Source organism: Geotrypetes seraphini, chromosome 8 (genome assembly GCF_902459505.1).
Source record: "Geotrypetes seraphini chromosome 8, aGeoSer1.1, whole genome shotgun sequence".
NCBI lineage: Eukaryota > Metazoa > Chordata > Amphibia > Gymnophiona > Dermophiidae > Geotrypetes > Geotrypetes seraphini.
In genome coordinates this window covers 169,850,124-169,866,713 of record NC_047091.1, presented here as the reverse complement: position 1 = coordinate 169,866,713, position 16,590 = coordinate 169,850,124, and the positions used below count along the sequence as shown (strand labels likewise).

General features: G+C 43.5%; 1 protein-coding gene across 2 annotated transcripts in view; it reads right to left on the bottom strand.

Annotated features, from left to right (window-relative positions):
* The window catches only part of MYO18B (myosin XVIIIB), a 565,740-nt gene that overhangs the window by 255,367 nt on the left and 293,783 nt on the right, over positions 1-16,590 (bottom strand). For both annotated transcript variants that reach the window (XM_033955841.1, XM_033955842.1), the window contains 3 exons: positions 15,812-15,877; positions 4,010-4,138; positions 2,511-2,654 (listed from right to left, as the gene is read on the bottom strand). In XM_033955841.1, the coding sequence (XP_033811732.1) occupies positions 2,511-2,654; positions 4,010-4,138; positions 15,812-15,877 (339 nt within the window). The remainder of the gene's footprint in view (positions 1-2,510; positions 2,655-4,009; positions 4,139-15,811; positions 15,878-16,590) is intronic.

The following is a 16,590-nucleotide window of genomic DNA, read 5'->3' as shown; positions in this document are numbered from 1 at the left end:
ACGTTTCCCCTACCGGCCCAAACAAACACCACCAACCCCTCCCAGACCCAGAGGAAAGATCCCAGGCCTACCTTGTTTTCCTGGTGGTCTAGGATTTCAAATAAAATCATTGCTACTGCTACTATTTATCATTTCTATAACACTATTAGATATATGCAGCATTGTACATTAAAATATTTGACGGTCCCTACTCAGTAGAGCTTACAATCTAATCAAACAGGACAAGGGAGTTTCTCAGGTCTGGGTGCTTTACAAGCAAGTGGGGGTTAGGAGTTAAAAGCAACCTCAAGAAAGTAGGGCTTTTAGCCTGGATTTCAATAATGCCAGGGACGGAGCCTCACGAGACTGCCACTGAAAGTCTCAGCAGCTATTTTCGTCGCTGAAAGGGCAGTAGTGAGTGGGAATCGCTCCTGCCCCTGCACACCACTAGACCACCGGGGAAACAAGGTAAACCTGGCATCCTTCCTCTGGGTCCAGGAGGGGGATTGATGGTGTCTGTTTGGGGAGGGTGGGGGAATGCTCTCTTCTCTTGTAGGGAGCGTGTCGACGGTGGGGGAAAGTCTCCCGGTTCAGAGGGGGAGGGGCTGGGATGATGGCAGCGGCATCAGAAGCAGAGAAGGAATACTAGTGGGAGAGAGGGTGATAGGAAAGGAACTTCAGGAGGAACTCAAATATAAAGTGATAACACCGAAGCAATCCAGATAATCAGCGTTCGGATAATCAGCATTCCACTGTATTTGGGCCAATATTGAAAAAGATTTATATGGCCATCAGATGCTAGTATCCACATAAATCCAGTGTCTGTTCATATTCCTGGGAGCGTCAGAGTACTTACTTCACTGGCCCACGCTAGAAATCTCTAGCACAGCTTGATAAAAGGGGGTGGGGCAAGATAGGGCAGTAAATAGACTCAACATAGACCTCATCATAGTTCTTCTCCTAGACATTCCTAGCCTCAATATTCTGATCCACTTCCTTGTTATTTCTATAATTGATGATTGTAATTTGCTATATAAAGGGTTAAGTCAAAAGGATATTAGACGTCTTACATTACATTGTGCTTTTTAACCGCATAACCACAAGTTCAACGCGGTTTACAAAAGACAATTAACGATAAGCATAGTACAAATGAATGAATTAATCAGATACTTGGAAAATAGATAAGTCTTCGCTATGTTCTAAAATATGTATAAGAATAAGCCGTGAGCAATAACACTCGAAATTCTTTGTCGTGAGAGGCTGCTTGGTACGCCAGTGTATGATCAAGACATTTTTTTTTTACTTCTACAGCCTTGGACAGAAGGAAAATTAAACTAAGGATGAGTTTTTCTGCTGTGTTTATATGAAGCTAAGGCAAATCTATTGATCCAGTAAGGAGAAGCTGATTCATACAGTACTTTGTAGCAAAAACAATCCAGCTTAAACCGCACCCGAGCTTCCATAGGAAGCCAATGGAATCCAGAACACAGCTGTCAAAACGATCACGAATTCAAAAAAAAAATACGATCACGTTTCTCCCTTGCTTAAGAAGGCGCATTGGCTACCCATCCCCCATCGAATTACGTACAAAATCGCTCTCCTTACTTTCAAATCCCTAAAGTCCAACGAGCCGGCATTTCTTCATAGATTCCTGATCCCATATAAGCCTTCAAGAAATCTAAGATCTGCTTCGCAACATACTCTCTGGGCTCCTTTTACTAAGGTGCGTTAGGGCCTTAACGCGCGGACTAGAGCGCGCTGGACCTTAACGCCAGCATTGAGCTGGCGTTATTCTAGAAGTGTACCGCCCGGAATAGCACGCGGTAATTTCGTGCGTGCGCTAGAAACGCTAGCGCACCTTAGTAAAAGGAGCCCTCTAGGTCCCTTCATTAAAAATTTTTGGGACCCGCCGCGCTTTTATTTTTTTCTGTCACAGCTCCTACTATTTGGAATTCCCTTCCGTTACACGTTGGAGCAGAACAAAATTTGGATCAATTTAAGGGCAATTCAAAATGTTTTCTTTTTAAAGATGCTTATGAGTAATATACCCTTTGGATATGTCATCATTTTTAACTTACCCCCTTCCCTTCCTTGATGTCATTTCCTTTTTTTTCTCTTTTCTTTAATCAAGGAGTTCTCCCCCCCTTTCCTCTTGTTTTTTTTATCCTACCCTATGTTATGTTAGTAGATCTGTGCTAAGTCATGTTTGTTTTAATATTAATTCCCCCTTTTTATTTTAATGCACAATGCTTTGAATTCTATGTTTAGCGTTTAATCAAATTTTAATCAACTATAAAAAGAAAATTTTCTTGACAAAGCCTTTAACTGATGATTAAACTCAGGCTTACAATCATCAATAATGCCAAGAATCCTTCAGCTATTTTCAATCCAAAGGACCTTGCTATAGCTCATATTAATTCTTTAACAGGCACTTTTTTGTAATCGCCAAACCAAATACATTTTGTTGTTAATCTATTACACTTTAGAAAATTATTAGAAGCCCAAGAATTTTATTCTAATGCATTCAGTACCTCCTTTAGCCGTAACATTTGTTCATCTATGTTAATGCTGAGAGATGGGCGAATACAACACATGAGTTGCCACCATGACCAATCCTTAATCGCCTGGAACTTCATGATGTTCTTCTGGATGCATCGAACCGCAATTTGCTGAATCTGAAAGGTCAAATGAAGGACATGAAGCAAATCTAAGGGATCTTTGTTCTTTAACAACGGGTTTTGAAAAGCCGTCGGACCCCCGGACATGTCCGGGGGAATTCCGACGTCTGGTAACCCTACACAAGGCAAGGAATATCACCCAAAGTGATATTCAAACTAAGGAAGAGATGCATCTATCGTTAGAAGATTGAGTCATTTAAAAGATTTAAAATTATTTATGAAAAAGTATTTATAATATTTAAAACACTTATTATAAAAATATTAAAATCTATTCTCAGGTTTTTCCGGCCAATGACTGGAGCTAAGGAGCAAACTAAACTACGCTGATGTTTCAGTCTGTGATAAGGACTGTGCGTAGGCTCCGATTCTGAGGCCTTTTCCTGAGTATACTGTCTACTAGACACTATGAATTAAGGTAGTTTTGGATGCACCCTTCTTTATAAGTGGTATTAGTATATATATATATAGTATATATAGCCTTCGGGACAGTAAGGGAATTTTTTAAGTACCTTCTTACTTCTCATTTATAATCTTAATGTATATTTTCTTCAAACCGCTTAGAACCTAACGGATGTAGCGGTATATAAGAAATAAATTACATTACATTACATTACATTACATATGAGGTTGAACCCTACACAAGGCACCATTTCAAGAATCAGTGCCTGAGTGCCCCCCTAAAACTTATGGTTATCAGCGTTATCCCAGGTCCATGTCTGGGCACCGGAACTGAATATCCAGATTTGTACAGACAGCTATCTCTAATGCAGTTAATGATGCCTAAATGACACCAAATAAAGAGAGGACTGTGTTTTATGCAGTCCAATTTGGTCACTTAACTTAGGCGGTTAAGTGCTGACTCCACCCCTGGAACATCCACAAAAATAGCTGGCTTTCAGTTTAGAGGTCAGCGTTGATATTCAGGGACACTTACTGGTTAAGAGCACAGGTAATTTAAGCAGCCTTGCACCTCTCCTCGATACTTAAATTGCTTTGAATATTGACCAGTACAAGTAGGGTTACCAGATTTTAAGTATGTCAAATCCAGACCCATAGACACGTCCCCAAGGCACGTCCAGTTCCACCCATCCCTACCCCATTACGCCCATGCCATGCCCAAGCCTCACCCCTAGCCCCACCCCCTCAACATGCTCATCTCAGTTGGGAGGGCATCCACGCATGCCCCTCCCGATTCGATCTGCTTTTCAAAACCCAAAGTGCTGGGTTTTGAAAAGCCGTTCGGACGCTTGTCCTCTAAAAAGAGGACATGTCCGGATAAATCTGGATACCTGATAGCCCCAAGTATGAGGATGTCAACAAATTACTATATCTTACAACAAACGATCACTTACTTTTAATTTTTTGAATTTCTGACGGCAAAGAAACCCCTTGCTGGATGCCTGAAAGAGAATTATATTCTGGGATATGAGCTTTTCTCGCTGCCTTTCCAGTCTGGGCAGCACGCCATATTTCATGAAAACCTGGGGGCGAAATATCAGAAGAGTCTGAAAAAGTTGTAACACACCTGTCACAAAAAAAACACATTTTGGAAGACAGTCGGTTTGGCAAGTTTTCATTCTTTTAAAATATTTCACTTAAATTGGTGGTCTTGTTGGTTTTCATTGACAATTGGATCTAGCCACTAAAAACCACTAACCCTTAGCGGACACACTAACTAGCAATTTAATCATTAATAACTGGGCACTTGAGTAGACTTGTGTTAAATTAAGTATCACACATTTACCAAAAACTAGAACACGCATTCATTCGAAATATGCAAATAGGGTGAGAATGAACTCATACCAGCCGATAGTCAATGCCGGTCAATGGATACCACCCGGCATTGAATTTCTGGGTTCAGCAACAACTGCAGGAGATAGTCAGGCTGTCTCCCACAGTATGAATATTGGGTCTATAATCTGTTATTTGCCCTATTCATGGATAAGTGATCATTTTACTGCAGTTCCTGACCTATGGTAAATAAGGCGGGGCAGCGAAAGATTAGAGAAACTGGGCCTCTTCTCCCTCGAACTGAGGAGATTGAGAGGGGACATGATTGAAACATTCAAGGTACTGAAGGGAATAGACTTAGTAGATAAGGACAGGTTGTTCACCCTCTCCAAGGTAGGGAGAACGAGAGGGCACTCTCTAAAATTGAAAGGGGATAGATTCCGTACGAACATAAGGAAGTTCTTCTTCACCCAGAGAGTGGTGGAGAGCTGGAATGCTCTTCCAGAGTCTGTCGTAGGGGAAAATACCCTCCAGGGATTCAAGACAAAGTTAGACAAGTTCCTGCTGGACCAGAACGCACGCAGGTAGGGCCAGTCTCAGTTAGGGCGCTGGTCTTTGACCAGAGGGCCGCCACGTGAGCGGACTGCTGGGCACGATGGACCACTGGTCTGACCCAGCAGTGGCAATTCTTATGTTCTTATGTTCAGTCGATTAAAATGAATATCATTCACGGTTGAGTACACACTATCCCCAGGATTCTACTGTATATAGGTCACACAAAGCTGAGTGTGTAAATATGGGCACACAGACCAGATGCCCATACAAATTAATGAGTTAACAAGGTGTCAACAGTCAATAATTGGAAATAATTGACATCGGTTTGGATTTCGACACACATTTGGCCTATTCTTATTCTATAACATCTGCACATAAATTTCATTGGTGCTGATATTCAGACTATTAGAGGCAGCCTACTTAAGTAACTACAGCCAATGCTGACCTTGGCTATTCAATGCCGGGCTGTTTTTGGCGACCGACATTGAATATCTCATTTCATTTTTGGCTCTGACAACTTGGCCGGTTAAGCTGATATTCGGCACTAATCCGCTAAGGCCCTGATTCTATAAACGGTGCCTAACTTCTAGGCACTGTCGAGTGCGATTTTCAGTCATCCGCTGGTCGATGTTTTAAGAATTGCAATCAGCGGCACCTAAGCAATCTTTGACACCAGTAGACGTTGAATCTTTAGGCACACTGCCATTTAGGCCTGGGTTTTCTTGGCCTAAAGGAGTGTGCCTACCAGCCCCTATTTGCGCCAAATCCGCCCTTATCCACACCTACTTGGTGGTAGGCACCTTGGTGTGGACACCTACCTCAAAGTGGTAGGTGCCTATCAGCAAATTAATTTTTTTAAATCATTTAAAATTGTTTTTAATGGCACTTTTAAGAAAGGTTTGGATAATTTCCTAGAGGAAAAGTCCATAGTCTATTATTGAGAAAGACATGGGGGAAGCCACTGCTTGCCCTAGATCAATAGCATGAAATGTTATTACTCTTTGGGGTTTGGCCAGGTACTAGTGACATGGATTGGCCACCATGAGAATGGGCTACCGGGCTTGATGGACTATTGGTCTGACCCAGTATGGCTATTCTTATGTTCTTACGTGAGCAATTAAGCCATTGCAACATCGCTGATGAAGTTGGCTTTGAGGTATTATGACATCACAGTCTCAGCTTTGGAATGTTGCTCTCATTGGGGTTCCGGAATCTTGCTGTTTTTTGAGATGGTGGAATGTTGCTACTCCTTTGGTTTTGGCCAGGTACTAGTGACCTGGATTGGCCACTATGAGAATGGGCTATTGGGCTTGATGGACTATTGGTCTTGATGGACTATTGGTCTGACCCATTAAGGCTATTATTATGTTCTTATGGCTGATTAAGCCAATTAATACCTCCTTTTAGAAAGCCGTAGTAATGCTGCCATGCGGCAAACACTCCGACGCCCATTAAATCCCTACGCGCGTCAGATCAATTACTGCAGCACCAGCCACTACCGCAACTTTATGAAAGGAGCCCTAAGTTATGTGCTTAGGTCGGCTAGGCATGCCCTTCCAGGCAACGAACTTTAGTCATTTATAGAATCTGGGCCCAAGTGCTTAGTGTTCGAAGATAGGCTTCCTATTTTGGTGGCCTATTTTGACCACTAAACTAATTCAGTAGGAAGATCATTCATAAGATATTCTTATCATATTCATAAGATTATCTTATCAGACGGATATATTAACTTATTGAATAACTGAGCTTCAAAGTAATAACTGTTACTATTCATTATTTCTAAACTGCTACGAGACATACGTAGCGTTGTACAGAGTCACGAAGACAGTCCCTGCTCCAATGAGCTTACAATCTAAACAGACAAGGCAGCCAAACAGGATGTCTCAGATACAGTTAAGGTCCCATACCATATAACATTTTATATATCAATGTGACCACTTTAACATATATTCTCTCCTCGAACGTCAAGCAATACAATTGATTTAAAAAGGTGGACAGAATATGGGCGGGCCATGGTTGGGCGCATCAAAGCGGACTTATGCTTGTGTTCTACAACTGCATCTTGGCCGGCAGATGCTGTCATAGAAATGGCCCTCGGCATGCAACATTGGTTTATGTCGCCAGAATTTATGGGTTCCTTAGCAGGCAGGCTTCGGCCCAAGCCACTCTTGCAGTCGGCATAAGTGATTTTGAATACTGTTCCTTTGCATTCTGTTGACGTAGTGCAAGCGTTCAAAACAAAACAATTTTATACCAAATTGAAAAGTATCATAAAACCAGTACTTACATTTTAATAACATGGCAGCCTCTATTCAAATAGGAAATATTAATGTGTCTATTAGCATGCCTTTCAAGTGATTATTTTTCCAATACTAGCTGGCTACGGAATGCCACAGAGGTGCTCAGCCACAATACAATGAAAATTAGCATCATTATAGCCGTGACACGATTGCCTCATTAGCAGTTTGATTGCTTCATTAATGACTGCGTTAACGTCCCAAAACCAATGAGTTTTTAGAAGCTGTTGTAAAAATCAATGTTCATAGTGATGACAGAACAAGTTTCTCTGTGATAAGTGGTGACTGGTGCCGGCATTCAATTGATTAAGCATGCGGGGGTATTAAATGAATGGAAAGCACGCTGTGAAAATGGAGCTACAGTTCCCTCGGAAGGGCCTCGCGCTCTCTTTCCCCTCATGTCCCAGCAATCGCGCACGGTACTCTTTCACCGAATGCGACGTCCGCTGCTGTGAAGGGCTGCAGGTCTCTAGGGATCACCCACAGGTGGCTCCACGGAAGTACAGTACGCCTCCGAAATTCGTGGGGGGGGGGGGGGGTAACGTTGGCGGAGTGACCGCAAATGTCAAAAAAACCCGCGAATGTCGGAAGAGAACTGTAATCGGCACTCCCCCCCCCCCCTCTTCCTCCTCTATTGCTCCAGCCCCGCCCGCTTCGTTTGGAACATTTGTAAAAATAAATATCTTCAAGAACGGACTAACTCGGCTGCCGCGCCGGACCCGTTAAGGGAAGCCCACACCTATGCTGAGATAAATAGAACCCAAGTGATTGAAGTCTACAAAATCCTGAGTGGATCGATTTTTCGCTCCGTCAAAAATTACAAAGACTAGGGGGACACTCGATTGGAGGAAAAAAAAATTTTCACTCACAGAATAGTTAAGCTCTGGAACGCGTTGCCAGAGGATGTGGTAAGGGCGGATAGCGTAGCTGGTTTTAAGAAAGGTTTGGACAAGTTCCTGGAGGAAAAGTCCATAGTTTGTTACTGAGAAAGACATGGGGAAGCTACTGCTTGCCCTATTATCGCCAGCATGGAATATCGCTACACCTTGGGTTTTGGCCATGTACTAGTGACCCGGATTGGCTACTTTAAGAACGGGCTACTGGGCTTGATGGACCATTGGTCTGACCCAGTAAGGCTCTTCTTATGTTCTTATGTTATTAATCTAAAATGAATAAGGGTCCTTTCAAATCAGCGGAAGGCGTATCTCTTTCAAGCAGGGACTGTCTCTTGCTCCGGATTCCCGCCCGCTTTGTTTTGGCTGTTTTCTGGAGCTCAGCGTCCCCTGCCTTCGTCCCCGGCCCGAGCTGCGCCGCTTACCCGGTCCCCTTTAATGCCCATATTTCATGTTACAGAATCCATGTCTCTTCAGTAACTTCTTAAAAGCATCAAAGTTTTATTGCTTTCTAATGTACAAAGGTAGCCGATTCCATTCCTGGGGGCCCCTGCAGGAAAACACGCCTGCATGTGAGGTATTCAGTCTCAGTTCCCTTACGGGTGTGACACAAACAAGTCAATATACTGGACAGAACATAACTTAGATAGCGGGACATAAAACTAATTCAAAACACCGCTGTCCGCCTTATATTTGGCCTAAATAAATGGGAACACATCACCCCTTTCTATCTCAAACTTCATTGGCTACCGTTCGAATCCAGAGTCATATTCAAGTTTGCTTGCTTCTGCTGCAAAACAGTACTCGGTTTATCCCCAACCTACCTCAACCCACACTTCTACCTGAATTGCAACACTAAGAACTCCCGCAGAATTCATCTGTTCGCCTTCCCCTCACTAAAACTATGTCACCTCAAAAGGTTCTTCGACAAAACCTTCGCTTTTCAAGCGGCTAAACTGAACCCATGGCTAGCCCAAATGGTGCTCGAGGCCCCCACCTACCTCGACTTCAGAAAGCTACTCAAAACTCACCTTTTCCACGGATACAACCCCTGATACCCTGTCCCCCACTACTCCCCCCCCCTCTACAATGCACTGAAATCCCCTCTTTCTCCTTCTTACTGTAACATCCCTTCCCACTACCCTCAACCTTTACTTCCCTTCTCCAGCTAACCTCAACGACATCATTCTATGTCAATTGTTCATTATTGTTCGTGCACTATTTGTAATCTCTGATATGTTTATAAATTGCTGTGAACCGCCTAGAACTCCCTGGGTATGGCGGTATACAAGAATAAAGTTATTATAAGCCTAAATAATACCCACCACACTTGCAGGAGCCAGACCACGTATACACAAATAAACCATCCCAAGCAGTCTCTAGCATATACGGTCTTCTAATTTCAACCAGTATAGCTTCACGTAATATTCTGTTACCTGTTCAGTCCTTTCCAAGCGAAAAGAGCCTTGTTTTAATGAAGCAAATCTAACCCTTCTTTTCTTCCTTCTCCCTCCTTCACAGTATGTGGTTAATGCTAATACTCAGTTATCCAGTCCATCCTCGCCATCGACTGAGTTAAAAATATACATCAACAGAACTGAAGGAGGGTGCATGATTGAAGTACTCAGCCTAGCATAAGGCAGCCTGCCCCTTCATTAACTACATTTACAGTGACAAATTGTCCATTACAAGGCAAATGAGAGCACTATAGAGTTTTAACAGTAAAAGCTAGTAAAGGGTATGGAGAATTTGAGCTACAAAGAACGCCTCGGAAAACTGGGCTTGTTCACCCTGGGGAAGAGAAGACTGCGAGGGGATATGATAGAGACTTTTAAAATAATAAAAGGATTCGACAAAATAGAGCAAGAACCGCCGTTATTCACGTTGTCAAATGTGACTCGGACAAGAGGTCATGGACTGAAATTGAGGGGCAACAGGCCCAGGACAAATGTCGGGAAGTTCTGTTTCACACAACGAGTGGTGGACGCTTGGAATGCTCTCCCGGGGGAGGTTGTGACGGAGACCACCATTCTGGGATTCAAGGGGCAAGTTGGATGCACACCTTCTTGCGAATCACATTGAGGGGTACGGGAAAACAGGGTCTTCATCAGGACCTAGCTTAGCCTCCGCGTGTGCGGGTCGCCGGACTAGAAGGACCTAAGGTCTGATTCGGTGAAGGCATTTCTTATGTTCTTATATTCTATATAGCTTTTTAGTGCGAGGAATACAACCAAAGCTCATAAATGGATGTTGAGTTCACTGATGCGAAGACATACAACGTTTGGTACTAAATTTCACCAATAATGTTTCCTGTATATATCATCACTTCAGCAGAGCATGTTATTAGGCTATTCAGAGAAGGCTATAGTCCCACCCTAATCAGTGTGGATTATGAAGACAAGTAGACGAGGGGGTTCTGAAAAGTTCTCAGCCCAATCAACTTCCTACATTATGAGCATTATTTTGCTACCGTAGCTGAAAAGAATGTTTATTTTGCAAAGTGCCAGTTTGCAGAATTGTAATGCTATGTTTTGACATTGTTTCAGATCATTGGTTGAACCATGTCAAATGAAAAAATGTGGAATTTTCAAGCATGGAACTCCGAGCCGTCATGACGTTCCAATTCCTGCAAAAGAAAACTCCAACGGAAATCCATGAATGTATAACGCAAACGCTGAGTGGCAAATGTCCATCGCATTCCACAGCGAAGAAGTGATGTGCAAACTTTCAGGATGGAGATTTCGAGATCGAAGATACAGAAAGGTCTGGGAATCTTCAAGCAGTGTCAGTTGACCATGTCCATGACCTGATTTTGGCACATCAACGAATATCGACTAAAACAATTGCTGAGACACTACAGGTATCCAGGGAGCATGTGGGTTTATAACCCACGAGCAGCTGGGTTTGTAGAAACTGTCAGCCAAGTGGGTGCCCAAATGTTTGAATGCTGACGAGAAACAACATTGAGTTGGTCCTTCCAAGTTGATTTTGCAGCATTTTCAGCGAGCTGATGCCAACATTTTGGAACGACTAGTTACTGTTCATGAAAATGGTTACACCACTATGACCATGTCGTTCCCTTTTTTGGTTGGGTTGAGAACTTTTCAGCACCCCCTCAGAAATTCTAAAAGGGCGTGCATCGTTCAAGGTTTGCATTTGGACAGCCGAATTGAAGATTTGTTTAAATACTTGGGAAGAACAATGGCCCAAATTCACTAAACCTCCAAACCGTGCACAATCCGTTTCCGACTGCATGCCGGCCGACAAATTCAGAAAGGCCTGCATGCAAATGGGGATGATCGTTAACACACCCCCTACCCACGGCCAGAGCGATCCCCGCTCATGCACACACCCTTACAGTAGTGATAGGAGAAGCAGCCTCCTGTCACTGCTGTTAGGGCTCAGCCCCGATCTCTCTTGCCTGCGCCCGGACTCTCCTGGCCAGCATCGGAGGAGGCCTGGAGCAGGAGGGACTGATCACCCCTCCTGCTTTCAACGAGTTGGGCCGGACAGCTGGCTGGGCTAGCTTAGCTACAGGGAGGGAGGCGGGCAGGGCAAGAGTCATTTGTGGGGCATCAGCACGGGGGGAGGGGGGGGAGGGCGTTTAAAACCACGGGCTGGCCATGACTTTAAAAAAAAAATTTAGTTTACTTTTGTAGCCCAGCGAGCCCATGGTTTTAACCTGCTTTAAACTCGCAGGTTAAAACCACAGGCTCGCAGTGCAGGGCAGAGCAGGGCGGAATTGAGGGCGAGCAGGCAGGAGACAGATCGGGGCAGAGTAGTGCGGCATTCAGGTCTCCAGCAGTCGCTTCTTGGGCTGATCAGCCAGCCCAGTCGGTTTTAAATTTTTGGTTGATGAATCGCGTTGCTGTCCAATTTGCATGCGTTTTTCCTCATTTGCATGCACGGATTTGAATCGGATCGCAGGAGAGGTTAGTGAATAGTGTAGGAGGGAAATCTGGTCGCAAAGGGGGGGTCACAAACCGATCGGCACACGATCGGTTAGCTTAGTGAATCTGGGCCAATCTGCGCAATTCGACAACTGGGCATGTGGCGGTTACACACATCTTGAGCTCATAAATGGTGCCTTAATTGGTACTTATGCAGGCAGGTGTACTGCAGGCTATTCTATTGCATGTCCTTACACGGGTCATTCCCAAGAGCTAAGGCCATTTATCCAAAGGAGTAAAATGGCTGATTTTTCTTTTGCAGCATCAATGGTCATGTGCAAATTTCACCATCAGCACATAAGCTCTTACGGCCCCTTATTTTGTAAGCAGTAAGAGCTCATATGTGAACCACACACTAAGGCAGGTATGCAAATCTCTCTCATGCATATTCATTAGGGATATCTTGAAAACCCGACTGGCTGGGGGTCCCCCAGGACAGGCTTTGGGAACCACTGCACTAAGGGTTGGTTGTATAAACGGTGCCTAAATTGTCCTAAAAAATGGCGCTAGCCTCATATCAATCACACTTAGGTGCCAATGCCTGTGTCAAAACTCTGACGCCCGAAATGTAGGCGAAGGTTTTAAAGGTCTACATTTCAGGCGCCTGCGTTTTTGGAGGATCGCGCTTAGCGGTGCCTAACTCGTGCTCCACCCATAGAAACACCCACTCAGGCATTAGGCGCCGCTAAGCGCATTGCGATAAGGGCCTGTCTTTTCTAGAACTGAATCGCCCAATTAAAATTTTTTTAAACAAAGCTATTAAGGGTATTTTGCCAATTAACTTCAAGCGCTCTTTATAGAATCAGCCTCTAATCGATTATTTCAATTGGCACAAAAGATGCCCGCTCTCTGCCCCCAGACCCACCTCTATTGTGTGCCAATATTAAAATTACTGCGGGATGCGTATTTTGCTGCAGTACGCACACATTAGTGGTAACCACAGGTTAGTAAAAGGACCCCTTAACATCCAGGGGGGTGCATGTGGGGAGAGCATGGGAGGGTTATAGGCGTGTTTCCAACTTACATGTATAGGCGTCGGAACGGGGGAGGCCACAGGGGGCCTCTACAAAGATTGGTGATCTCTCGATTGGTGCCCGCCTTCCCACCTGCTTCTCGGTGTTCTAATTTTTAAATTTTCCGGCAGCTGCCGCGCAGTGTCAGCGAGTAAGCCTGCCCCGGAGCACTTCGTTCTACTTTAGGAGGCAGGACTGCTCGCTGACGCTGTGCAGTGGCTGCCGGAGGATTTAAAAGTACAGCGCCAGGTGGAGGTAGGTGGGGAGAGTCCACACTGTAGGATTCCACGGGGCTAGGGCAGAACTCCTGGACCCCCCCAACCCCCAACCAAGTAGTGTTCCGCTGTCTATGGTCAAACCTAAATGTAGTCGCATCCGTCTGAATCTACTCTAGTAAGTTTATACCAGCAACTTGGCGTATAGATTCTGTTACGGAGTTGGTGCTCAGTGCATTGCATGTGGCGAACAGGTCCCTTTGGTCCCAGGATGGAATAGGCCTCAAAACACCCCCTGGCCGTGTCCTTCAACTGCAAACCGCCAAACAACATTCCCACGTCTCTGGAATTGACTGCCCCGCAGATTAGATCCCTTGAAGAACTCCTCAACTTTAGGAAAGCAATAAAAACAGACCTGTTCACCTAAGTCCCCTGCCCATGACTGCTAGATGACAAATAAATGTATATTGACGCAAGACCCTCGAAAAGTGTCACAATAGGATAAAAACTTGTATTGAAAATTTTGCATTGTATCGATGACCAATTCAACCTGTAAACTGTATATTATGGATACTGGTATTAGATCCCTAGTATGTGTTGAGTTAGGATAAAAACTTGTACAGTAACTAGGGCAAATTGTAACCTGTTAACTGTATATGGTGTTATGTTGACGGGATAAAAAGCGAAATACATAAATAATAAAATTAATGATGTGCCTAACTCAAGATAAGAACATAAGAATAGCCTTACTGGGTCAGACCAATGGTCCATCAAGCCCAGTAGCCTGTTCTCACAGTGGCCAATCCAGGTCCCTAATACTTGGCCAAAACCCAAGGAGTAGCAACATTCCATGCTACCGATCCAGGGCAAGCACTGGCTTCCCCCATGTCTTTCTCAATAATAGACTATGGACTTTTCCTCCAGGAACTTGTCCAAACCTTTCTTAAAACCAGCTACGCTATCTGCTCTTACCACAATCTCTGGCAATGCGTTCCAGAGCTTAACTATTCTTTGAGTGAAAAAAAAAAAAAATTCCTCCTATTAGTTTTAAAAAGTATTTCCGTGTAACTTCATCGAGTGTCCCTTAGTCTTTGTAATTATTGACGGAGCGAAAAATCGATTCACTTGTACCCGTTCTACTCCACCCAGGATTTTGTAGACTTCAATCCTATCTCCCCCCTCAGCCGTCTCTTTTCCAAGCTGAAGAGCCCTAACCTTTTTCATCTTTCCTCATATGAGAGGAGTTCCATCCCCTTTATCATCTTGGTCGCTCTTCTTTGAACCTTTTCTAGCGCCGCTGTATCTTTCTTGTAAGTTTGCTTACCTTCATATCTCTGATATACAAAGCTCCGGCTTTCAAATTACAAATCATTGATTCCTTATACCTCATTCAGATTACTGAGGTCCAATAACCAACACTTATTAGTCATCCCCTCACTTAAAATTATTAATACACGACGGCACTTCATCTTTTCCGTTACAGTTCCTCAAACATGGAATTCCCTCCCTATTTACTTAAGAGAGGAAAAAAATTTGGATAAATTTAAGAGCAAACTTAAAAGCTTTCTTTTTAAAGACGCATTTAATGACTAAAAGGACTGTCTAAGAGCTTCATTTTATTTTCATAACTTCTTTGAGATTCTTTCCCTTCCTATTGTTTTCAACCATGTGTCTTTTCTTCTATTACCCAAATTGTATTTCTTTCCCTATCCTTTCCTCACGTTTTATTATGTTTGTAAAGTTAGTCTTCACTATGTTTTGTTAGGTTCAGTTTTTTGTTAGTTTTGTTTGTCCCCCCCCCAATTTTGTAATTTTATTGATTTGTTCATCGCTTATAATAAACTTGAAACTTGAGACCAGAACTGGACACAATACTCCAAATGAGGTTGCACCATGGAGCAACACAGGGACATTATGACATTCTTAGTCTTATTTAACATGTCACTAATGCAGGGGTAGAGAACACCGGTCCTCGAGAGCCATATTCCAGTTGGGTTTTCAGGATTTCCCCAATGAATATGCATTGAAAGCAGTGCATGCAAATAGATCTCATACATATTCATTGGGGAAATCCTGAAAACCCAACTGGGATACGGCTCTCGAGGACCGGAGTTCCCTACCCCTGCACTAATGCCTCAGACACCATTGCCCTAATTTCTCTTTCAGATGTGTCAGATAAAGCTTAGATACAGGATGTGCACAGACACATCCAGTCTCCTAAGCAGTACTTTGCTGTATTGTGTTTCTGTGAACAATGCTAGTTGTATCTTCCTAATGTTTTTGTGGGATTAAGGCCCTCAGCATTCCACTGGAACCCCGTTTCTCCTACCGGGACATTAGCTGTCAGAAGCAAGCCCCAGGTTAGCCATCATTACTTGTGGTTAATAAAATATAAGGGACGCTTAATGGGAACTCCTGTTGCACTCCATTCCTGAATCCATCAGAGGGGAAAAGTAAAATAGAACAGAACAAGGGAAAATATAGCGCAAAAATACAGTACCTGGCTGTGTCCGACCACAATTCTTTTCTTATCGAGATCAAGCAACTGTAGCAGTTCCTCTGTGGCCTGCAGGGAGGAGAGAAAAAAAAAAAAAAAAAAAACCCATTGCTGAATTAGAAAGAGAGGTAAAATTGTTTGGTAGAATGCATGCAGTGACCTTGGCTATGAAAACAAGAGACTCGTTTCAATTATAACCAACAGCGAGGAATGATAGTGTTCACTGGGACCAGTTCCTCAGTGGCCATTGTTCTCGAGTAATGGAATAAGCACTTGGGGAAGAGAGCACAACGTCCAAGGACGCGGAAAGTGAAAAGCACGGAAGGTAGCGAGTGCTTTTATAACTGACAATGAACCTCATGATAATGGTTTCCTCCCACCTACATGTGTCCGCCATGAAATCCATTAAATCAGGCTCTTTTTCTTGCACAATTTACTATTTTGTTGTAAATATCAGAAATATCAAGATAGTGGACCCCCTCCCCCCCCAAAAAAAAGGTTTTCTTTCATTTTTATGCTCACATTTGGGGGAGGAGTAATTCTATAAAGTGAGCGGTAACCTTGATTAAAATAATGTATGAACATCCTTGCTTAAGTGCAAAAATGTCACCTGTGTAATATGTAAATACATGCCTATCTTACATATTACACATTTTAAAGGATGCAGATAGGAGGAATGTGGATGGAGCATGGGCGGGGCTCATGCAATATTTTAGAAAATCCTATAAGTTATGCGCATATCTCTGGCATGACTCAGGAGCACTTGCGCCATCTCCTGGCTG